We start from the raw sequence: 24,825 nt of genomic DNA on the forward strand, positions 1-24,825 counted from the left end.
TACGAAAAGTACATTCTGGACAATTCTGACTAACTGTAGCCTGTCTAGTCGATATCGTGGAAAAACGAAGAATGACAGGCTGGCCAAAAGAGACATATATGAATGCCGTGTTGGGCGTTACATTAAATACACATGTGGACAATGCTAATAAATTACACTCGCGCTTCCGCAGACAAATGGTAATGTTAAATGTTTGACTAAGTAAACAGAAAGACGTTGTGATATACCTTGGTCGTCCAACCTAATTTAAATACAGGAAGTACATGGAACGTTCTCTGTCACGTGGTAGCGTTACAAGTTGGTCACAGACGAACTAAACAGTGGCTATTTTCATGTTACTTACGTCTAGAATGTCGACGATGCTGTAAAACACATTGTAGTAGAGGCCTTGAAATGAGTGGCAAAACGACAGGATATTTTCTGCGGAGGTCACTATGTCCTTGTAATCTTTTAGGTCCATTGCATATGCGGCGCATATCAGCGAACGCCAGTCGTCGGTGCAGTTCGAGTGAACCAACAAAGCAAGGGAACTCAGTGAAGGTGCGTGGGCCACTCACTAGCTAGTTTCTCATCAATGAGTTGATTTCATGTGCTTCTTTATTGCACGTCTCTGGTCTGAGTTTCAGAGACCTACCTCCAGAAGCATTGTTTGCTAATGTTGGTTGATGAGAATTTGTATTTATTTTATTAAACAAGGCAAGTCAGTTAAGATCAAATAATTTACAATGATTGCCTAGCAAAAGGCCTCCTGATGGGATTAGGGATTAGGATTAAAAATATAGGACAAAACACACATCACGATGAGAGACACCACAACACTACATAAAGAGAGACCTAAGACGACAACTGCATGGCAGCAACTCATGACAACACAGCACAACTGTCAGTAAGACTGAGTCTTTGAATGAAGAGATGGAGATAAAACTGTCCAGTTTGAGTTTTTTTTGCAGCTCGTTCTAGTCGCTAGCAGCAGCGAACTGAAAAGAGGAGACACCCAGGGATGTGTGTGTTTTGGGGATATTTAACAGAATTTGACTGGCAGAATGGGTGTTGTATGTGGAGGATGAGGGCTGCAGTAGATATCTCAGATAGGGGGGAGCGAGGTCTAAGAAGGTTTTATAAATAAGCATTAACCAGTGGGTCTTGTGATGAGTATACAGAGATGACCAGTTTACACAGGAGTATAATGTGCAGTGATGTGTCCTATAAGGAGCATTGGTGGCAAATCTGATGGCCGAATGGTAAAGAACATCTAGCCGCTTGAGAGCACCCTTACCTGCCGATCTATAAATTACGTCTCAGTAATCTAGCATGGGTAGGATGGTCTACACCCTCAGAGGTACTAATCACACCAGTGGGGAGAGGGGCATTAATCTGATCAAAACCACATAACCTTGTTCTGAACATCTCCAAAACAAAGGTTAAGGGCAGAGGATGCTTGTTTGGATACTAAAGAAAGCTTTGTTGGAGAGCGTTTAACACAAAATCTAGGGAGGGGCCAGCTGAGTACAAGACTGTATCATCTGCATATAAATGGATGAGAGAGCTTCCTACTGCCTGAGCTATGTGGTTGATGTAAATTAAGAGTGTGGGGCCTAGGATCGAGCCTTGGTACTCCCTTGGTGACAGAGAGTGGCTGAGACAGCAGATGTTCTAACTTTACACACTACGCTCTTTGAGAGAAGTAGTTAGCAAACCAGGCCAAAGACCCCTCAGAGACACCAAAACTCCTTAGCCGGCCCACAAGAATGGAATGGTCTACTTTATCAAAAGCTTTGGCCATGTCAATAAAAATAGCAGCACAACATTGCTTAGAATCAAGGGCAATGGTGACATCATTTAGGACCTTTAAGGTTGCAGTGACACATCCATAACCGGAGCGGAAACCAGATTGCATACCATAGAGAATACTATAGACATCAAGAAAGCCAGTCTGTTGATTATTGACATGTTTTTCCAACACATTTGATGAACAGGGCAAAATAGAAATTGGGCTATAACAGTTAGGATCAGCTTGATTTCCTCATTTAAATAAAGGATGCACTGAGGCTACCTTCCAAGCAATGGGAAACTACCCAGAGAGGAGAGACAGGTTAAAAAAAAAGGTCAGGGAGAGGCTTGGCAATGATAGGGGCAGCATCCTTAAAGAAGAAAGGGTCTAAACCATCTGACCCAGATGGTTTTTTTTGGTTCAAGTTTAAGGAGCACCTTTAGCACCTTGGACTCAGTGACTGCCTGCAGGGATAAACTTTGTAGAGTGGCAGGAGCATCAGGGCTAGTTGCATTAGAAGGGGTGGGAGATGAGGAAATGTTTGATGGGTGAGGAGGCATGGCTTAGTCAAATGGGAATCCTGACTTTATTAAGTGGTGATTTAAGAGCTCAGCCATGTACTCCTTGTCAGTAATAACCACATCATCAACATAAAGGGACATGGGCAGCTGTGAGGAGGAAGGTTTATTCTCCAGGTCTTTAACCATTTCTAGAACTAACCCAAGTGCACTTATTTCTCATTTGCCTGAATGAGAGCCAGTCAGCCTGAGTATGTGTGTGCTACAAACACAAGCATTTCGCTACACTCGCATTAACATCTGCTAACCATGTGTATGTGACAAATACAATTTGATTTGCTAGGGCTGGGCAATATGACCAAAATATTATATCACTGTATTTAAAAAAAAAGAATTGGACGGTATTTTTAGTTTTTGAATAATACAAGTTTTACATATGCTTTATGATTATTAAGTGATCCTAGGGTGGCAACACATACATTCTAAGTGATTTCAATGAGTCTTTCTCCTTTCTGATTGTTTTATACTGTTCAATTCAACTTCAACCCAAACTAATTTCAGCACTTGGTGGAAAAAGTACCCAATTGTCATACTTGAGTAAAAGTAAAGATACGTTAATAGAAAATGACTCAAATGAAAGTCAACCAGTAAAATACTACTTGAGTAAAAGTCTAAAAGTATTTGGTTTTAAATATACTTAAGCATCAAAAGTAATTGATAAAATATACGTAAGTATCAAAAGTAAAAATTATTTTAAATTCCTTAACCAGATGGCACCATTTTTATTTATTTATTTTTATTTACAGATAGCCAGGGGCACACTCCAACACTCCGACATAATTTACTAACCGAGCATTGGTGTTTAGTGAGTCCTCCAGATCAGAGGCAGTAGATGACCAGGGATGTTCTCTTGACACGTGTGTGAATTGGACCGTTTTCTTTCTTTAGGAATGTAGTGAAGTAAAAGTAGTCAAAAAATAGTAATGTATAGATACCAAAAAACGACTTAAGTAGTACTTTAAAATATTTTTACTTAAGTACTTTACACCACTGTTCAATTGAGATAATTTCCACACTGCCACATAGGGCTGCACGATATGGGCAAATAATCTAGGATTTATTTTTAACCAAATGTTGCAAATTAGAGCAAAACTGTTGGACTCAAGGAAATATAACTACTGTTCTAATTCTATAGTTAGAATAAAATGGTGGGAAATTTGAATACACAGTTTGAGATGAAAACGAATTAAAATACCAGGGAGGAGTTATTGTGACAGGGTAGGAACTAAATTGTTGATACGCGTTTCCTAGGGGACCCTATAAGCTTTGGCTACCTTGCATGTTTTCTCTTAGCTACTTCATATAGCTAACATATTCCTCTTTGATTTAGAAGATACTGTTGCACAAAAATGCTAGTTTAGGTCAACACCATCACTGGTATTATCAGGTTGTATTAGCTAGCTACGTTTGCTTTTACTCAGTGAATGTATTAGCTAGCTAGATAGCTATTAGCATTAGCGGCTAGCAATTAGCGTCTTACAAGATTTAGGGCAACTAGCTAAGAAAATACAAACTAGCTGTTTGCTGATGTAAGAAACATAAACGAATAGTCTCATTATAGAACGATAATATTAATCAACTAAGAAGCAAAGTGAAAACAGCATTGTCATCCACATTGTTTCATGTGCTGCATTGACCATGCAGACTGAACGCAAGTATCTCGTTGAGGAACAACAAATGCGCTCCTTGAGTGACAGGGGGCGTGGCTAGGTCTGTGTGGAAAGTAGCACAGAGAGAAAGAGCGAAGAGAGATGACTCAAGTAGCTAAGTAAACTATACAAATTGACATTACACATGGCGTATCACATTTAACAAACCAAACATTAAAATAACAGTATAGAAGGTAAAGTAAAAACCCAAACCGGTCCCTGCATCAATACCAGTATATCATAAAATACGGTATACCGCCCAGCCCTAGCCGATCCTTTATCCAAATGGAATTCTTGAAGGGGAGTCGGTCGAACCAGGGGATGAACCTGTTTTTTAATTATCATTTTCTTTATGGGGGTGTGTTTGTTAACAATACCACGGAAAATATAAAAAAGAAGCTACAAGCGTCTTCGTCAGAGGGGATAAAGCTGATTCTATACCAATTTACAGTGGCCAGGTCATTAGGGAAGGCTTGCTTATTAAAGGTTTTTTTTTTAGCAAGCGTCTAGGACAGGTCGTTTCACTGAGCAGCCATTACGAAAACAAGCTGTAAAACAGTGATCGCGATTAGGATTCTTTGTAAGGATGACATCAATGAGAGTAGCCTTTTCTGGGTGTTTGGAGTCATGCCTTGTGGGATTGGTAATAATCTGAGAACGATGTAGGGAGTACCATTGCTTTAGGATTTGGTAAAGTGGTTTAAACACGTCCCAGTTTAGGCCACCTAGCAGGACAAATTCAGAGTTCGTGTAAGGGGCCAGGAGAGAGCGTATTCCTACTGCTAGTAACAAGTCATGGCATCATCATACACAATAGGGCGATTAAAAACTATTTAAAAAAACAATAGGGTGACTTCTGTTAAGTATGGTGTCTTATATATTGGAGAGTTGAGACCAAATCACGGACGCTGGACAGAGTGGATATCAGTTATAACAAAAGGCAGTTTTAATGAGTCAAAGATATCTTGTCCCGCAGTTTTACGTGCACGGATCTAGTTCATATAACTCGGCAAGGAGTCAGGTGAAAAAGAGGCCTTATACAAAGGTTACATTCATTTTTATACATAGAATAAAGTAGGTAGAGTCTTGTCGTTTTTGTCTTCTGATTGATCCCAAAAAGTTGGAGACGGACCTGCTCTAATCCAGAGCATGAGCCCCATTGGTACAGAACAGAGTCTTGTTCTCTGAGCCCCCGACCAGTAGAGGGGGGAGATGTGTTTATACTAGGAGATGTTTGTGTCAGGGGTTCGTGAGGTAGAGGGGCAGTTTTTTATGGCTGGGTGTATGTGTTCATGCGATGGAATGTCTTTGTTTCCTGGGGTCGGGAGACAACCAAGCTGAGGGGATAGTTTTAGGGGGGTAGTTTTATTGCTGGCTGTGTGAGCTAGTTCCTGTTTTAGCAAGGGTACGTAAGATGACTTGAGTCAGGCGGTTTAGCTTAGCGCTGTATAATATATGAGTCCTGTGTATGAATATTTATATAACACTTCCTGCTTACAAAAATATTTGCCGAGACTCCTATTGCCTCTTCCTAATGTGAACATGCCTAAAGAGAGGGTGCAAATTGGTAAGGCCAATTGGGGTTGGCAGAATTGAATTGTTGATTTCTGTATGCAGGATGTCACTCTGCTTTATACAGTACCAGTCAAAAGTTTGGACACACCTACTCATTCAAGGGTTTTTATTTATTTAGACTATTTTCTACATTGTAGAATAATAACACATATGGAATAATGTAGTAACCAAAAAAGTGTTAAACAAATCAAAATATTTCAGATTTCAGATTCTTCAAAGTAACCATCCTTTGCCTTGATGAAAGCTTTGCGCACTCTTGGCATTCTCTCAACCAGCTTCATGAGGTAGTCACCTGGGATACATTTCAATTGACAGGTGTGCCTTGTTACAAGTTCATTTGTGGAGTTTTTTTCCTTAATGCGTTTCAGCCAATCAGTTGTGTTGTAACAAGGGGTAGTATACAGAAGATAGCCCAATTTGGTAAAAGACAAAGTCCATATTATGGCAAGAACAGATCAAATAAGCAGAGAGAAACTACAATCCATCAGACATAAAGTTCTTTCAATCTGGAAAATGTCAAGAATTTTGAAAGTTTCTTCAAGTGCAATCGCAAAAACCATCACGCTCTCATGACCGCCACAGGAATGAAAGACCTAGAGTTACTTTTGCTGCAGAGGATAAGTTCATTAGTTACCAGCCTCAGCAATTGCAGCCCAAATAAATGCTTCACAGAGTTCAAGTAACAGACACATCTCAAGATCAACTGTTCAGAGGAGACTGCGTGAATCAGGCCTTCATGGTAAAATTGCTGCAAAGAAACCACTACTAAAGGACACCAATAATAAGAAGAGACTTGCTTGGTTCAAGAAACACGAGCAATGGACATTAGGCCCGGTGGAAATATGTCCTTTGTTCTGATGAGTACAAATGTGAGATTTTTGGTTCCAACCGCTGTGTCGTTTTTATGAGACGCGGAGTAGGTGAAAGGATGATCTACGCATGTGCGTTTCCCACCGTGAAGCATGGAGGAGGAGGTATTATGGTGTGTGGGTGCTTAGCTGGTGACACTCTGATTTATTTAGAATTCAAGGCACACTTAACCAGCATGGCTACCACCGCATTCTGCAGCAATACGCCATCCCATCTGGTTTAGTGGGACTATCATGTGTTTTTCAACAGGACAATGACCCAACACACCTCTAGGCTGTGTAAGGGCTATTTGACCAAGAAGGAGAGTGATGGAGTGCTCCATCAGATGACCTGGCCTCCACAATCACCCGACCTCAACCCAATTGAGATGGTTTGGGGTGAGTTGGACCACAGAGTGAAGGAAAAGCAGCCAACAAGTGCTCCGCATATGTGGGAACTCCTTGAAGGTTGTTGAAAAAGCATTCCTCATGAAGCTGGTTGAGAGAAAGCCCAAGCATGTGCAAAGTTGTCATCAAGGCAAAGGGGGGCTCCTTTAAAAAAAAAAAAAAAAATCTCGATTTTGTGGTATCAAATTGGTAGTTATTCTTGTCTCATCGCCGCAACTACCGTACGGAATTGGGAAAGGCGACAGTCAAAAGCCGTGCACCCTCCGAAACACAACCCAACCAAGCCGCACCGCTTCTTGACACAATGCCCATTTAACCCAGCCTCACCAATGTGTCGGAGGAAATACCGTGCACCTGGCGACCGTTTCAGCATGCACTGCGCCCAGCCCGCCACAGGAGTCGCTAGTCGTCCCATCGCGCACATCCCTGCCGGCCAAACCCTCCCCTAACCCTCCCCAATTGTGCGCTGCCCCATTGGTCTCCCGGTTGCGGCCGACTGCGACAGAGCCTGGACTTGAACCCAGAATCTCTAGTGGCACAGCTAGCACTGCGATAAAGGCTTGATACTTTGAAGAATCTAAAATGTATTTTGTTATTTCATAGTTTTGTCTTCACTGTTATTCTACAATGTAGGTGTGTCCAAACCTTTTACTGGTACTGTATAATGATGTCATAAAACAAAGCTCAAATGATGCAAGGCGCTACCAGGCTATACTGTCACCTAATAACCAAACCCCCTCAATAAGAACATTGCCTGGCTTTAAATATTGAATTGATATGAGGGGATGGTTAAAACACATCCTATGTGTCATCCCCTTTGCTGTGTACTGTCTGTTTTATAGAAGTAACATGATTTAGGATGTTTTATTTATCTTTTAAACAGAGATCCCAGTTCATCCCAGCTGCTGAATCTAAGCATGACTGGGTTGGTCCCCCTCACAGGCTGTCAAACCTGCGACCAATCATATACCACATCCCTGAGAATGAGACTGAATTGGAGAAGCAGCTTAGAACCTTGAGGCAAGAGACGGAGGATTGGAACCATGCATTCTGGACCAATCAGAATATCACTTTCAACAAGGTTTGCTTCCTTAATTATCCATTTACTCAACAGTATCCTTAATTATCTGTTGACTCATCTCAGAGACACCTAAAGCAGTAGTGCAATCACAAATGATTTACTACTTAGCTCAGCTGTTGTTTATACACTTTTTCTGTGATTTTCTTGTTTATTTTACTTAATTTCAGTAGTCTCTGGCTAGCATAAGCCTCATTGTACCCAAAATGAAATGTAATCGAAGTTGTAACTGCCAAGCTAAGCAAAAACCCTTCAGTAAATGTGTATTGAGTTAGCTATAATAGATTATAAACTGGGTGGTTCAAGCCCTCAATGCTGATTGGCTGAAGGTTGTGGTATATCAGACCGTATATGATGGGTATGGCAAAAAATGACTTTGTACTGTTGTAATTTCATTGGTAACCAGTTCATAATAGCAATAAGGCACCTCTGGGGTTTGTGATATATGGCCAATATAGCACCGCTAAGGGCTGTTCATAGGTTAGAATTTAGACAACACATTTTGTCCACCAGAGGGCAGCACTGCACTGATCTCAAATATTGAGGTAAATATATATATATATATATATATATATATATTTTTTTTTTCTTCCAGTACTGTAGTAGTGTAGACATTTTTTTAATTATTATTTTTTACTTTGTGTGTTCAAAGGCTATTCCTGTTTTCTCATTTAGGAGAAGGATGCCTTCGTCCTCTCACAACTGAAGGAGAAAGGCTTGACTGAGAGAGATGAGAAAGGTTAGCTGATATTGTGATTTGAAATTATGAAGGATATCAAACTGATGGATGACAGGGGGGTGGTTGGAATGTGTCTTAATGTTTGTTGTTCCTTATATTTTCTCAGGAAGGAAAAGGGCTTTAAACAGTGAAGAAATGGCAGTCTTTTACAAACATTTCCTGGATGAAAACTGCATAAGACATGCCAATTACAATAAGTAAGTTTGGGAACTATTGCTTACAGTTCATCAAACAGGTGCAAAAGGATGCCCTGTATCTTCCTACTGTTTAATGGGGGGGTTAGATAGCAGGTCATCAATAGCAGGTCTTGAAATATCATTATTAATTAATGTGATATAACTCATGCTCAGAGTCAACATTTTTTTTATTGACCCTTTATTTACCTAGGCATTGCTGTATATGTAAAACTAGTATGTGCATAAGCAAGCCATTCTGTGAATATAATGAGTTCTCTCCTATTTATTACGGTATTGTTGTCTCTTTTCCCGCCCTTCATCTCATTGACAGGGATTGGTACAGACGTAACTTCACAATCACCTTGCTTATGGGCAGAGTGGCTTTCCACAGCGTCTGGAGAACGCTTGCCGAGAGAAGAGGCTGGAAGAAAGGCGGCCCTACCACATGATACTCCATTAAATACGTTATCTTCTATTCTCTCACCTTAGTGTTTGTCTTTTATTTGATTTGGTGCAACAGTTGAGTGAGGAACTCCCACATCTACCTGTCATGATAATACTTTTACTAACCCAGTAATTTGTTCTAGGATCGGGAATGAAAAGAGAACAGAAGAGGGTTAGACATCTAATAAATAGGGGGGTGCTTATATTTGTCCTGTTTCACATATGTGCGTAAGTGTGTAACTTGTTCAAGTGTATGTGTGTGGTGTGAAATGTAAACGTTTTTATTTTTTGCATATCCCTCTCCCCCTGAGACACCCTCAGAGAGTGGCGTCACACCCAGGGCTCAGACATTATTTATGGTGACATTGGCACAATTAGGGTAAAGTGCCATGCACAAGGGCATATCCTCAGATTTTTCACCTTGTCAGCTCAGGGATTCGAACTAGCAACCACTAGGCTTCCTGCCACCCAGTTTTATATTGTGGTTTTGATTGAATGACAGCACTTTTGTGCATACAATCATTCATTCAAATTGATGGCAATACTGTATTACTCTAAACAAACCTGGCCTGAAGTAAATGAAATCCCTCACGTGATATAATCGGTGATGCTAGCCAGCGACGGTATAGAAACCATCTAAAATCTCTTGAGTTTGCTATAACAATAAATGTCAGTGTCACTGCCAGTTTAATCTGAACTGGATGACGACATGATCCATGAAGGGGAGTTGGGGCGCGAGGACTGTGACGCTAAAGACAGTACAGTGTGAAGATAGGCTAAAACTGCTTCTCCAAAAGAAATCCCCGTTCACGCTTGTAGGCGACGTTGGCTAGCTAAACTCATGCGTAGACACGTCACCGGGTCTACTGTCGTCTAGCGTCGATCTGCGCATGTGTTGGCCGTTAAATCAAAGGCACTCCTTCAATATAAAGCTGTTTTGACGAAAAGGAGAACCTGTCAGTTTATCACTTTCACGAGGTTGGAGTAATATAATGTTTAACTACGTAATACATTGGCTCGAATTTAGGTTGTGCCTTTTATATTTTTAGAAGATTAACAACTAAGGAAGATTTTTTTTCTCACTTCTCTTATTGACTTATCGAACCCCGGCCTGGGCTGTTTGGTCTGTTTCGCAAGCGTTCCCAAAGTCTCGCGATGTTGCGCCTCTGAGTTTAGAAACTATGGTAACGCCATTTTCGCCCAGCAGTTCAGTAGCCAACAAATGTGTTTCTAGAGATATAAGACCTAGTTAAATGAAACGTATATTTAACATGAAAGATCATGTAATAATTTTTTGGTTCAGATATCACTTCCCGTACATGTAGCTAGCTAGTCACCGATGATGCAGCGATAAGCAATAAAGCCGTGACAGCTACCTGTGGTCAGTCAGGAAGAACAGCGCAAGAGACAAGACAGTGAGCTTCGTTTCTGTTCTCGCAAAGTCGATCTAACAAAAAAATTAACTTGTTCATTCAGAATATATACAACATTAAAGTGTTTTCAATCGGAAACTGCATTGAAGTCGGACTAACTCCTCACTGTACTGTGTTGGGCAACGGATGTCCAACAGAACGGTAAGATTTGACTACCTGCGACTGGGAGTCTGTCACTGGCAGCTAATTAACGTTAGCTAGCTACGGACTGATGCCGAGATTGCGTCTAAAACAATATTTTTCTGTTAAATTCACACAAGTCAATTTTTGTAATTCATCTGACACATGTTTTCTTGTTGACACTTGCTATTGACTTCTCATGAGATTAGGTTGCTAGGACAATTGAGGAAGCTTGTTATGCTAGCTAGCTAACGTTAGCTGCTATAACGTTATTAACCAGTAATAACCACGCACTAGGCTGAACTGCGGCTAGGTACGTTTGAGGACACTGAACTGGTTCTACAGGTTCATCTTTTCATATAATTGTTAACTAGAAAACTGAGGAGGGGACCTTACTGAAAACACCAGTTCAGTTGGCCAAATATCCATACATGTTTGTGTTCTCACCCAGAGCTACTTTTATTTCGATGCCTGCTTGCCTCTAGCCTAGTGTTGATGGTTTTCACTGAAATTCTCAATTTATTTAACCAGGAAAGTCAGTTAAGAACAAGTTCTTATTTACAATGACGGCCTAGGAACAGTGGGTTAACTGCCTTATTCAGGCTGCAGAACGACAGATTTTTTACTTTGTCAGCTCGGCGATTCGATCTAGCAACCTTTTAAACTAGGCTACCTGCCATCCCAATGTTCTATCGCTTGGAGGACTCTTGTGCCCTCTGAAAGCGTGCCTATGTTGATGAGGAGGTATCGTACTAAACTCCACTTCATTGTAAAAGAAGTTTCACACAACTACAGAGGACAAGCATAGGTACAAGGTGGGCGTTTCCTTATATATTATTATTGTTATTATTTCTTTTAAAAATATTGACCTTAGGTGAGTCGATGTAGTCGGAGCTAGAGTCAACAATGCCTGGTCTCGGCTCCACTCCTTGGTGAAGTTACTCATAAAGGAGGATGCAGACGCTGTGTTGGCCAGGGATACTGAGACCAGTGTATTTGGGCTGACAGCTGGGGGTTTGAAAGTCGGGCCCTGCTGAAATGTGGCAGTGAATGTTAATTATACTAGGCTGCTCTTCAGTAGGGGAGGCATGCCAACAGTCAGGTCTCTGCTCCCTTTCCCCTGGTTGGTGGTTCAGACTTCACTCTGTGGTTATTTCTGGTTTGAGGTGAATATGTTTCTGGCTGGTGGGCGTACACACACACATGCTGCAGACCCAGAGGAAGCTGCCATCTATAACGTTAAAATGTGGATGCTGTGTTGTGCGTGAGACGTGACTCTCTCTGTTTCTGTGTGGTGTCTGGTTGGGTGGAGAAGTTTCTCCCAGCAACCTCGCTCCTGAGTCATAGTTGATGATTATCAGCTTTCACATCGCTGACTAACCCTCTGAGTAGTCTTACAATATCTACATCTTCATGCAAGAATGTCTGTACAAGCACTGGTTAGTTCCTCTTTTCTGCAGATTTTTTTTCTTTCTGTGCCTATTGGGTAATGAGTAAGGGTGTGTGTGCATAATCTTAACTGTCACCTAACTTGCTGCAAGGAAAATGTTGACATCCTAAAGCAAAAAATGTTTTTACATTTAAAACCTTAAGACTGAGAAACTCTGAGATGATGGTGGTGGTAACTGTCGGTGATTTCATGCAGACAGGTCTGGAGGTGCCTTCCGGGCAGCTCTCTCACTTTGGCTCATACAGCAGCAGCTTTGATACCCAATTAGTATGACGAAAATTTATGTTGGTCACCTGTGGTCTATTTGCATTCTAGACATAGGCTACTGTATTCATTCATTCCTTAAATCCATTCAACAGATTGTTCTGCAGTATTGGGCAGGGAATTGGTTGAGGATCCCACCGCTTCTCTGAATCTCCATAACAGCACAAACCTGACTCCATGGAAGTGCTCCAGGGAAGTGCTTGAATGAGTTTAATATCCCTTTGAGAGCACCCCCGGGCTACGCTTCAAGCCAGATATTTACATTTCAAACGATAACATCAAAATACTTCCCTCTCCTTCCCTACGGTGCTTTTTGTTCTGGGTTTCATAAGAAGAAAGTAACAAAAACTAGACCATGTAAATAGAGATCTGCATGGGACTGATTTCTTAATTCAGCTCCCTCCCGCACCAGCAGCATTTCATACCGCACCAGCCCACTCCCTCCTGCTCCCACAAGAACTGGTCCGGAACCCATCCCTCTTAGGAGCTGGCCGATTTTCAGATGGAGACAAATATGGGTGATAAATATTTATTTCTATGCAATGTAGTAAACTATAGCCTAATCATATTTAGGATAGAGCCTATAAATCGGTTGACCGATATTATCGGCCGCTATTAGCCATTCACATAAATATTTGTCGCAGTATTATATATGTAACAGTATAACTTTTAAACCGTCCCCTCGCCCATACCCGGGCTCGAACCAGGGACCCTCTGCACACATCAACAACAGTCACCCAAGAAGCATCGTTACCCATCGCTCCACAAAAGCCGCGGCCCTTGCAGAGCAAGGGGAACCACTACTTCAAGGTCTCAGAGCAAGTGACGTTACCGATGGAAACACTATTTAGCGCGCACCACCGCTAACTAAGCTAGCGTTTCACATCCGTTACATATACATAGAATAAACAAATCCATCTGCTCATTTGCAGCCATTAAAAAAACAAGTTCAATGGTTGCCTGAAGAGGGCGCTCTACGAGCTGTTCATTGAACATAATTATTAAGCCCTATGTCACAACGTGAGAGAGTGGTCATGGTGGTTTGACTGTGACTGGTTTGCCACAGCCAGCCTATTCAAATAAGTAAATAATCAAAAGTACACTTCACCAAGCAAGCAACTCTGCCCTCATGACATTCTCATTTACTTAACGTTAGCTAGCTAGCAAGCAAGCAGTCTGTGCTACTTATGTGCTGACAGTGGACTGGCGCCAAAGTGATAAAGAACAGTTACTGTCTGAGCCTATTATGTTAGCTAGTGGGCTTATTTAGTTTTCTAAAATATGCAATCTGCAAAAAGCAAGAAAGTTGGCACAGATCGATCATTCAGGCCTTGTGCTTGCATTAATGATTACATAAGTAGTTAACATTACCTAGCTAGCTAAATTGAAATGTGTGACTAAAACCAGTGCTGCAAGGATTTGCCTGTAATCTTAACAGAACATGCAAATCGAGGATGCAATGACGTGTGTCCTTACCGCGCACTTTGAAGATGTTAGTATAACTGTCGATTTTACTTTTCCTCAGCCAACAAGACGAGTAACGGACAGTATGCATAGGCGGCGCGTCAGTTTCAAGTTTGGCGAAGCACATTTTCACCATAAATTCACCTTTATAATAAAGAATTACATGCATCATTGCATTTGTAGACTTTTATACGACAATAGTCGTATTGTAATGAGTAGATTGTATAGTCATAACTTAGACTAATAATATAATTCAATCACTGTTTCGCAAAAATGACTGTTCAATGCATGGCTGAGCGCGTATTGCGTAGAGGCCTGAGCTATATCAGATATGTTTTCTTTGCATGGGAGAAACACATTTCATGCAATTCTACTTCACTTTCTGCTCATCTCTCCAGTCATAATCCTTTTTAATATGACAAATTACAGAGTAGCCTGCTCCGCTGACACTGACAAACAGATCAATAAAAACGATGTTAACCATGATAAGACTACGATAAGGGGAGACACAAATATAATATTACATCCATCTAAACTGGAGGAGGAAAATATTATCCAAAAACAAACTTTTAAGTGGCACTGACCCATCAATGATAGCCTAAATAGTGAATATGCGCAGTGAGCACTCACCGGGGATATGGCCGATGCTCTCTGTTGGTGCCAATAAGATGTTTTTCGCTCAATTAAGTTCAGCATTTTGCTAACTAAAATACAGATTAGTATTTTCATTGACTTCACTTTACAGCAATAGCCATTTGTTTTCCAAACTATGTTTTCCTATGATTGAATTTTTAAATAATGCCATATGCCTACTTTTCACTGAAAGTCGCTACTCTACAGTCATCTATTTGGTATTTGCCATGCACGCTTCCCAAATTGTGCGTGCTGCCTTTCCATCCAACTGTAGGCGATGCAATTAAAAACAATCCACACCTTAGAGGAAGCTAATGATCCGCTGTGTCCAAATCATGCTTTAGTAGCCTATTGTGAATTATTTTTATTGATTTATGTATAGACAGTTGTATGCTAATTAGGCTATAATAATTTTGGCAATTGGAGATAAGATGAAGATCAGATCAAATTTTATGACCAATTTATGCAGAAATTCAGGTATTTCCAAAGGGTTCACATACTTTTTCTTTCCACTGTACACTATATATACAAAAGTATGTCGACACCACTGCTATTTCAGCCACACCCATTGCTGACAGGTGTATACAATTTTATGCACTGCCATGCAATCTCCATAGACAAACATTGGCTGAAGAATGGCCTTACTGAAGAGCTCAGTGACATTCAACACGGGACCATCATAGGATGCCACCTTTCCAACAAGTCAGTTCGTCAAATTTCTGCCCTGCTAGAGCTGCCCTGGTCAACTGTAAGTGCTGTTATTATGAAGTGGGAACGTCTAGGAGCAACAACGGCTCAGCCGCAAAGTGGTAGGCCACACAAGCTCACAGAAGCTCACTGTTTCCCAAGATGGCATAGCAGTTAGACGTCCTTTGTCCTCGTCTTGTCGTGTCCCGCATATATATTTACACCTTTATTTACACCTTTCTTCGCCTATATTTACACCTATCTTTTATATATTTTATTTTCCAAAAACTCAACTTCAAAATACTCTCCTGCAACCCGCCTCACCAATAAATTAAAAAAAGTATTTATTTACCTCAAATCTGAAATCCACAATAGAAACTAACCAGAAGCTAGCCAGAAGCTAACCAGAAGCTAGCCAGAAGCTTGCCAGAAGCTAACCAGAAGCTAGCCAGAAGCTTGCCAGAAGCTAGCCAGAAGCTAGCCAGTTTAGTGGCTAACGTTAGTATTCAGCTAACCACGGTTTGTGGTCATCGGCTATCCTTTAGCTCGAAAATCTATCGCCAGTTTTGTACAACGCGACTCAGACCAGAATATACCGGACGTATTTTTCTCTCCATATCCCCGGATTTCAACCACAAGCTCTGGACATTTACACCTGGATCTCGCAGCTAGCTAGCTGCTATCCATGTGATTATTGGCTTACGTCGATCCTGGAGCAAACATAAATTATTCCGGAGCTAGCCAGTTGAAGAGTTCCATCAGCCACTCCTGGGCTACAATCACCTATCCGGACCCGTTTTACTGCCGATGCGGCGCCTACCGGGCCTTCATGACTGGACTACCGACGTTATCTGCCCGAGGGAGTTATCCAACTGGCCCCTCGGTCGCGACGTTACCTGAACGCCCATCTGCGGCCCGCTAATCGTTAGCTGTCTTATCGGCTGCTATCTGAATAGGTCTATTCAGACAATTTTTCTTGGGTCGTTATAACTATATCTATTTTGCCAATTGGATTGATCCCCTCTACCACACAGAACCCCACTAATCTACCGAAGGAAACGCACGAGGTGGCTAAAAACAGACCTCCACCCTATGCTAGCTTGCTACCGATGGCCCGGCTGGCTGTCTGAATTGCGCGACCCCAACCAACCTCACTACTCACTGGACCCTTATGATCACTCGACTAAACATGCCTCTCCTTAATGTCAGTATGCCTTGTCCATTGCTGTTCTGGTTAGTGTTTATTGGCCTATTTCACTGTAGAGCTTCTAGCCCTGCTCACTATACCTTATCCAACCTTTCAGTTCTGCCACCCACACATGCGATGACATCACCTGGTTTCAATGATGTTTCTAGAGACAATATCTCTCATCATCACTCAATACCTAGGTTTACCTCAAATGTATTCACATCCTACCATACCTTTGTCTGTATACATTGAAGCTATTTTATCGCCCCCAGAAACCTCCTTTTACTCTCTGTTCCAGACGTTCTAGATGACCAATTCTCATAGCTATTAGCCGTACCCTTATCCTACTCCTCCTCTGTTCCTTTGGTGAGGTAGATGTGAATCCAGGCCCTGCAGCGCCTAGCTCAACTCCTATTCCTTAGGGTCTCTCTTTTGATGACTTCTGTAACCATAATAGTCTTGGTTTCATGCATGTTAACATTAGAAGCCTCCTACCTAAGTTTGTTTTATTCACTGCTTTAGCACACTCTGCCAACCCGGATGTTCTAGGCATGTCTGAATCCTGGCTTAGGAAGACCACCAAAAATTCTGAAATGTTCATCCCCAACTACAAAATTTTCAGACAAGATAGAACGGCCAAAGGGGGTGGTGTTGCAATCTACTGCAAAGATAGCCTGCAGAGTTCTGTCCTACTATTCAGGTCTGTACCCAAACAATTTGAACTTCTACTTTTAAAATTCCACCGCTATAAAAACAAGTCTCTCACTGTTGCCGCCTGCTATAGACCACCCTCTGCCCCCAGCTGTGCTCTGGGCACCATATGTGAACTGATTGCCCCCCCATCTATCTTCAGAGCTCGTGCTGCTAGACGACCTATACTGGAACATGCTTAACACCCCAGCCATCGTACAATCTAAGATTGATGCCCTCAATCTCACACAAATTATCAATGAACCTACCAGGTACCACCCCAAAGCCGTAAACACGGGCACCCTCATAGATATCATCCTAACCAACTTGCCCTCTAAATACACCTCTGCTGTTTTCAACCAAGATCTCAGCGATCACTGCCTCATTGCCTGCATCCGTAATGGGTCAGCGGTCAAACGACCTCCACTCACTGTCAAACGCTCCCTGAAACACTTTAGCGAGCAGGCCTTTCTAATCGACCTGGCCGGTGTATCCTGGCAGGATATTGATCTCATCAGTAGAGGATGCCTGGTTATTTTTTTTAAATGCCTTCCTCACCATCTTAAATAAGTATGCCCCATTCAATACATTTAGAACCAGGAACAGATATAGCCCTTGGTTCTCTCCAGACCTGACTGCCCTTAACCAACACAAAAACATCCTATGGTGTTCTGCATTAGCATCGAACAGCCCCCGTGATATGCAACTTTTCAGGGAAGCTAGAAACCAATATACACAGGCAGTTAGAAAAGCCAAGGCTAGCTTCTTCAAGCAGAAATTTGCTTCCTGCAACACAAACTCAAAAAAGTTCTGGGACAATGTAAAGTCCATGGAGAATAAGAACACCTCCTCCCAGCTGCCCACTGCACTGAAGATAGGAAACACTGTCACCACCGATAAATCCACTATAATTGAGAATTTCAATAAGCATTTTTCTACGGCTGGCCATGCTTTCCACCTGGCTACCCCTACCCCCGGTCAACAGCACTGCACCCCCCACAGCAACTCGCACAAGCCCTCCCCATTTCTCCTTCTCCCAAATCCAGTCAGCTGATGTTCTGAAAGAGCTGCAAAATCTGGACCCCTACAAATCAACCGGGCTAGACAATCTGGGCCCTTTCTTTCTAAAATTATCTGCCTGAAATTGTTGCCACCCCAATTACTAGCCTGTTCAACCTCTCTTTCGTGTCGTCTGAGATTCCCAAAGATTGGAAAGCAGCTACGGTCATCCCCCTCTTCAAAGGGGGACACACTCTTGACCCAAACTGCTACAGACTTATATCTATCCTACCCTGCCTTTCTATGGTCTTCGAAAGCCAAGTCAACAAACAGATTACCGATCATTTCGAATCCCACCATACCTTCTCTGCTATGCAATCTGGTTTCAGAGCTGCTCATGGGTGCACCTCAGCCACGCTCAAGGTCCTAAACAATATCTTAACCGTCATCGATTAGAAACAATACTGTGCAGCCATATTCATTGACCTGGCCAAGGCTTTCGACTCTGTCAATCACCACATCCTCATCGGCAGACTCGACGGCCTTGGTTTCTCAAATGCCTCGCCTGGCTCACCAACTACTTCTCTGATAGAGTTCAGTGTGTCAAATTGGAGGGTCTGTTGTCCGGGCCTCTGGCAGTCTCTATGGGGGTGCCACAGGGTTCAATTCTTGGACCGACTCTCTTCTCTGTATACATCAATGATGTCGCTCTTGCTGCTGGTGAGTCTCTGATCCACCTCTACGCAGACGACACCCTTTTCTATACTTCTGGCCCTTCTTTGGACACTGTGTTAACAACCCTCCAGGCGAGCTTCAATGAAAAGGGTTTCCATGGCCAAGCAGCCGCACACAAGCCTAAGATCATCATGCGCAATGCCAAGCGTTGGCTGGAGTGGTGTAAAGCTCGCCGCCATTGGACTCTGGAGCAGTGGAAACGCGTTCTCAGGAGTGCTTCACCATCTAGATATATCTGGGTTTGGAGGATGTCAGGAGAACGCTACCTGCCCGAATGCATGAAGCCAACTGTAAAGTTAGGTGAACGAAGAATAATGGTCTGGGGCTGTTTTTCATGGTTCGGGCAACTCCCTGTGTTCCAGTGAAGGGAAATCTTAACGCTACAGCATACAATGACATCCTAGGTGATTCTGTACTTCTAACTTTGTGGCAACAGTTTGGGGAAGGCCCTTTCCATTTTCAGCATGACAATGCCCCTGTGCACAAAGTGAGATCCATACAGAAATGGTTTGTTGAGATTGATGTGGAAGAACTTGACTAGCCTACACAGAGCCGTGACCTCCACACCATCAAACACTTTTGGGATTATTTGGGATGCCGACTGCCAGACAGGACTAATCGCCCAACATCAGTGCCTTACCTCATTAATGCTCTTGTGGCTGAATGGAAGCAAGTTCCTGCAGCAAGGTTCCAACATCTAGTGGAAAGCCTTCCCAGAAGAGAGGAGGATCTTATAGCAGCAAAGGGAGCCCTTGATTTTGGAATGAGATGTTCGACGAGCACGTGTCCACATTCTGTTTGTCATGTAGTGTAGTTGCTTTTTGATGGATATCCTGTAGACCATAAATAAAATGTTCGTAATGTATAGTACCGGTCAAAAGTTTTAGAACACCTACTCATTCAAGGATTTTTCTTTATTTTTACAATTTTCTACATTGTAGAATAATAGTGAAGACATCAAAACTATGAAATAACACATTTGGAATCATGTAGTAACTAAAACTCTTGGCATTGTCTCAACCAGCTTCACCTGGAATGCTTTTCCTACAGTCTTGAAGGAGTTCCCACATGTTGAGCACTTGTTGGCTGCTTTTCCTTCACTCTGCGTTCCGACTCATCCCAAACCAATTTGGTTGAGGTCAGGGGATTATGGAGGCCAGGTCATCTGATGCAGCACTCCAACACTCCCCTTCTTGGTAAAATATCCCTTACACAGCCTGGAGGTGTGTTGGGTCATTGTCCTGTTGAAAAACAAAGGATAGTCCCACCAAGCCCAAACCAGATGGGATGGCGTATCGCTGCAGAATGCTGTGGTAGCCATGCTGGTTAAGTGTGCCTTGAATTCTAAATAAATCACAGACAGTGTTACCAGCAAAGCACCCCCACACCATAACACCTCTTCCTCCATGCTTTACGGTGGGAAATACACATGCGGAGATGATCCATTCACCCACACCGCGTTTCACAAAGACACAGCTTTTGGAACCAAAAAGCTCAAATTTGGACTCCAGACCAAAGGACAAATTTCCACTAGTCTAATGTCCATTGCTCATGTTTCTTGGCCTAAGCAAGTCTCTTCTTATTATTGGTGTCCTTTTAGTAGTGGTTTATTTGCAGCATTTCGACCATGAAGGCCTGATTCACAGTCTCCTCTGAACAGTTGATATTGAGATGTGTCTGTTACTTGATCTCCATGAAACATTTATTTGGGCTGCAATTTCTGAGGCTGCTAACTCCAAGAACTTATCTTCTGCAGCAGAGGTAACTCTGGGTCTTCCTTTCCTGTGGTGGTCCCCATGAGAGCCAGTTTCATCATAGTGCTTGATGGTTTTTGCGACTGCACTTGAAGAAACGTTCAACGTTTTTGAAATATTCTGTATTGACTGACCTTCATGTCTTTAAAGTAATGGTGGACTGTCGTTTCTCTTTGCCTTTTTGAGCTTTTCTTGCCATAATATGAACTTGGTCTTTTACCAAATAGGGCTATCTTCTGTATACCACCCCTACCTTGTCACAACACAACTGATTGGCTCAAACCCATTAAGAAGGAGAGAAATTCCACAAATGAACTTTTAACTTGGCACACCTGTTAATTGAAATGCATTCCAGGTGACTACCTTATGAAGCTGGTTGAGAGAATGCCAAGCGTGTGTAAAGGGTGGCTATCTGAAGAATCTCAAATATAAAATATATTTTGATTTGTTGAACGCTTGGTTTTTGGTTACTACACGATTCCATGTGTGTTATTTAATATTACTACATGAATCCATGTGTGTTATTTAATAGTTTTGATGTCTTCACTATTATTCTACAATGTAGAAAAGAGTAAAAATAAAGAAAAACCCTTGAATGAGTAGGTGTTCCAAAACTTTTGACCAGTAGTGTGCTTTTTATATTTAGTTAAGAAATCATAATTTAGTGTGTCTGTTAATCCATTGGAGAACAATTTGTCAAATATTTTTTTATGTATTTTTCATTCCACCTCTTAAAAAAAGTATATATTGGCAGATATAAATCAAATTGTATTGGTCACATACACATATTTAGCAGATGTTATTGCAAGTGTCGCGAAATGCAATATCGGTAATCACTACTTTTGCCTGATCCCTAAAACCTGATCCTTAACCAGGCTCTAATTTAGGAAGTTAATTTCCTTGGAAAGATAACTGCCCCGTGCCTCTCCGTACATGCATCGGCCTACTCTATTTAATTGAGAACACTTGCGCACCTGATCTCGCACGCCCAACTAGGAGAGGAGAGATAGGCTATAGCCTATCTTTTTAGGAGTGCGATGATTTGCAGGCAGAGACAAGTAAATGGGTAATCAACATTTATTGAAAAGGGCAACGCTCGCTCAACATGGTATGTGTGTGTTGCGCCTTTTCAATTATATATTTTTGATTGCACTTCGGCTTATGTTGGTTGAGCGCCCTCCACTTCTTTCCATTATCAATATTTATTTAAAGACACTGTAGTAAACTATAGCGTGAAATTTAAAGCTGCAATAATGTAATATTTTTGGTCGAACTGACCAAATACCTATAGAAATATGAGTTATAAATCTGTCATTCTCATTGAAAGCAAGTCTAAGAAGCGCTAGATGTGTTCTATGTGCGCTATTTCTATGCTTCCAGTTTCAGTGAGACCACATACTGTATAAGAGGTTGGCGCATGAACTTGAAGCGGCGAATGCTGAGTGTGGGAATAAAGCGACAGGGGTGTTTTTAATACAATAGGAAGGCTAACGCGGAAAGACGACCGTTTCCAAATAAAACGTTTTTTATCCCAAAGTTGTGTGTCTGACTGCCCGCAGCATGACAAATGCAGACTGCGCAGCAATGATTTCTACTTGGAAGTTTGATACAGAGAGATGGTGTTTGTTAGTTTCATGTGTGTTTTACGACTCCAGGGGTGTATTTTAATTTACCATGGTTGTTGGCAGTTTCTATCAGTGAATAGCGCCTTATATAAACGTGCCATAGTGTTTCTTATTCATTTTAGTACCATAGTTATTGGCTAAAATGAAGAGGACCCCAGGTCAATCCATTTGGTGATGAGGAGGACCATTACTAAGATGAGTCATTCCACCTCAAAAAACACAAGAAAGAGGATTTTGACACGTACCATCTCAGATTGTTCTGAAATCGTTTATGTAGTTAGAGACGGATAATATCAGCGTTCCTGAAACATTTTGTTGAAATATAATTTGATCTCTGAGAAATTAAGCTAATTAATTGTACCCAAATTGGCCATTTTAATTTACATGATTCATATCTTAAATAAATATATGACCTAACATTCGATTTGGACCACAATTCTAACCTAACAATGAGTAAGACATGAAGAATAAAATGGTCAAAAACCTCCCACGGACCACCCACACCCCCTGCCAATCCCACCCCATCAACCAGTATACACCATCAGTTCTCTGTTTGACAAGTAGTATGGAGCTGCTGCTTGGAGTATTGCTTCTTCATCCTTTTAATGTATTCCCTGTGAATCTGGTGGGTTTTTTCCCTCCCGTTCAGAAAAATTACTATTTAAGTCGCTTGCATTATTTACCATAAATGAATGTGAATGTATCAAGTTTTGTCCACTAGATGCTGTTGGTCCTGATACTTTTATTAATTTAGCTGGTCTCTTGTGTTTTATTAAATGGATCACAATTTCTTTGCAACTTTCAGTAGGAAAGCAATAGATTTTGCTCATGATGAAAATACACTAAACAAAAATATAAACAGGTGCACCTTGTGCTGGGGACAAAAGGATACTTTAAAATGTGCAGTTCTATCACAAAACACAATGCCACATATGTCTCAAGTTTTGAGGGAGCGCTGTGTGCAATTAGCATGCTGACTGCAGGAATGTCCACCAGAGCTGTTGTCAGGGAATTTAATGTTAATTTCTCTATCGTTGCTTTTCAAGAATTTGGCAGTAAGTCCAACCTGCATCACAACCACAGACCACATGTAACCACACCAGCCCAGGGCCTCCACACCCAGCTTCTTCACCTGTGGGATCGTCTGAGGGGGGGTGGGGAGTGGTTGCTGAGGAGTATTTCTGTCTGTAATAAAGCCATTTTTGTGGGTTAAAACTCATTCTGGTTGACTGGGCCTGGCTCCCCAGTTGGTTGGTCAGCATATCGATTGCGCAACCAGGGGTGGAAAGACCTTGGATCATTGTTACTCTAACTTCCGCGACGCATATAAGGCCCTGCCCCGCCCCCCTTTCGGAAAAGCTGACCACGACTCCATTTTGTTGATCCCTGCCTACAGACAGAAACTAAAGCAAGAGGCTCCCACGCTGAGGTCTGTCCAACGCTGGTCCGACCAAGCTGACTCCACACTCCAAGACTGCTTCCATCACGTGGACTGGGAGATGTTTCGTATTGCGTCAGATAACAATATTGACGAATACGCTGATTCGGTGAGCGAGTTCATTAGAACGTGCGTTGAAGATGTCGTTCCCATAGCAACGATTAAAACATTCCCTAACCAGAAACCGTGGATTGATGGCAGCATTCGTGTGAAACTGAAAGCGCGAACCACTGCTTTTAATCAGGGCAAGGTGTCTGGTAACATGACCGAATACAAACAGTGCAGCTATTCCCTCCGCAAGGCTATCAAACAAGCTAAGCGCCAGTACAGAGACAAAGTAGAATCTCAATTCAACGGCTCAGACACAAGAGGCATGTGGCAGGGTCTACAGTCAATCACGGACTACAGGAAGAAATCCAGCCCAGTCACGGACCAGGATGTCTTGCTCCCAGGCAGACTAAATAACTTTTTTGCCCGCTTTGAGGACAATACAGTGCCACTGACACGGCCTGCAACGAAAACATGCGGTCTCTCCTTCACTGCAGCCGAGGTGAGTAAGACATTTAAACGTGTTAACCCTCGCAAGGCTGCAGGCCCAGACGGCATCCCCAGCCGGGCCCTCAGAGCATGCGCAGACCAGCTGGCCGGTGTGTTTACGGACATATTCAATCAATCCCTATACCAGTCTGCTGTTCCCACATGCTTCAAGAGGGCCACCATTGTTCCTGTTCCCAAGAAAGCTAAGGTAACTGAGCTAAACGACTACCGCCCCGTAGCACTCACATCCGTCATCATGAAGTGCTTTGAGAGACTAGTCAAGGACCATATCACCTCCACCCTACCTGACACCCTAGACTCACTCCAATTTGCTTACCACCCAAATAGGTCCACAGACGATGCAATCTCAACCACACTGCACACTGCCCTAACCCATCTGGACAAGAGGAATACCTATGTGAGAATGCTGTTCATCGACTACAGCTCGGCATGCAACACCATAGTACCCTCCAAGCTCGTCATCAAGCTCGAGACCCTGGGTCTCGACCCCGCCCTGTGCAACTGGGTACTGGACTTCCTG

General features: G+C 42.3%; 2 protein-coding genes across 19 annotated transcripts in view; both read left to right on the plus strand.

Annotated features, from left to right (window-relative positions):
* The first annotated feature begins 257 nt into the window (after positions 1 to 257).
* Positions 258 to 9,305, plus strand: coa8 (cytochrome c oxidase assembly factor 8). The gene is made up of 5 exons (XM_020487908.2): positions 258 to 540; positions 7,713 to 7,910; positions 8,583 to 8,646; positions 8,753 to 8,843; positions 9,154 to 9,305. The coding sequence occupies exons 1-5, from the start codon at positions 394 to 396 to the stop codon at positions 9,269 to 9,271; spliced, it is 618 nt and encodes a 205-aa protein (XP_020343497.1). The 5' UTR covers positions 258 to 393; the 3' UTR covers positions 9,272 to 9,305.
* Positions 9,306 to 10,215: 910 nt separating this feature from the next.
* Positions 10,216 to 24,825, plus strand: part of LOC109894433 (kinesin light chain 1) — a 40,755-nt gene continuing 26,145 nt past the window's right edge. For 5 of the 18 annotated variants that reach the window (XR_004210606.1, XR_002255868.2, XR_004210607.1 and 2 more), the window contains exon 1: positions 10,222 to 10,840. The gene's annotated coding sequence lies outside the window, so the exon portion shown is untranslated. Of the gene's footprint in view, positions 10,841 to 11,533; positions 11,635 to 24,825 lie in introns of those variants that run through there. The other 13 variants (XR_004210608.1, XR_004210609.1, XR_004210610.1 and 10 more) reach the window with 9 other exon arrangements.

Source organism: Oncorhynchus kisutch, linkage group LG7 (genome assembly GCF_002021735.2).
Source record: "Oncorhynchus kisutch isolate 150728-3 linkage group LG7, Okis_V2, whole genome shotgun sequence".
NCBI lineage: Eukaryota > Metazoa > Chordata > Actinopteri > Salmoniformes > Salmonidae > Oncorhynchus > Oncorhynchus kisutch.

Bases quoted from the DNA above. Each gene is read 5' to 3' on its own strand.
- coa8 (XM_020487908.2), top strand. From the start codon at position 394: ATGAGTGGCAAAACGACAGGATATTTTCTGCGGAGGTCACTATGTCCT. The intron at 541-7,712 runs GTGCGTGGGCCA...TCTTTTAAACAG, and splicing joins AGCAAGGGAACTCAGTGAAG to AGATCCCAGTTCATCCCAGC. The intron at 7,911-8,582 runs GTTTGCTTCCTT...TTTCTCATTTAG, and splicing joins AGAATATCACTTTCAACAAG to GAGAAGGATGCCTTCGTCCT.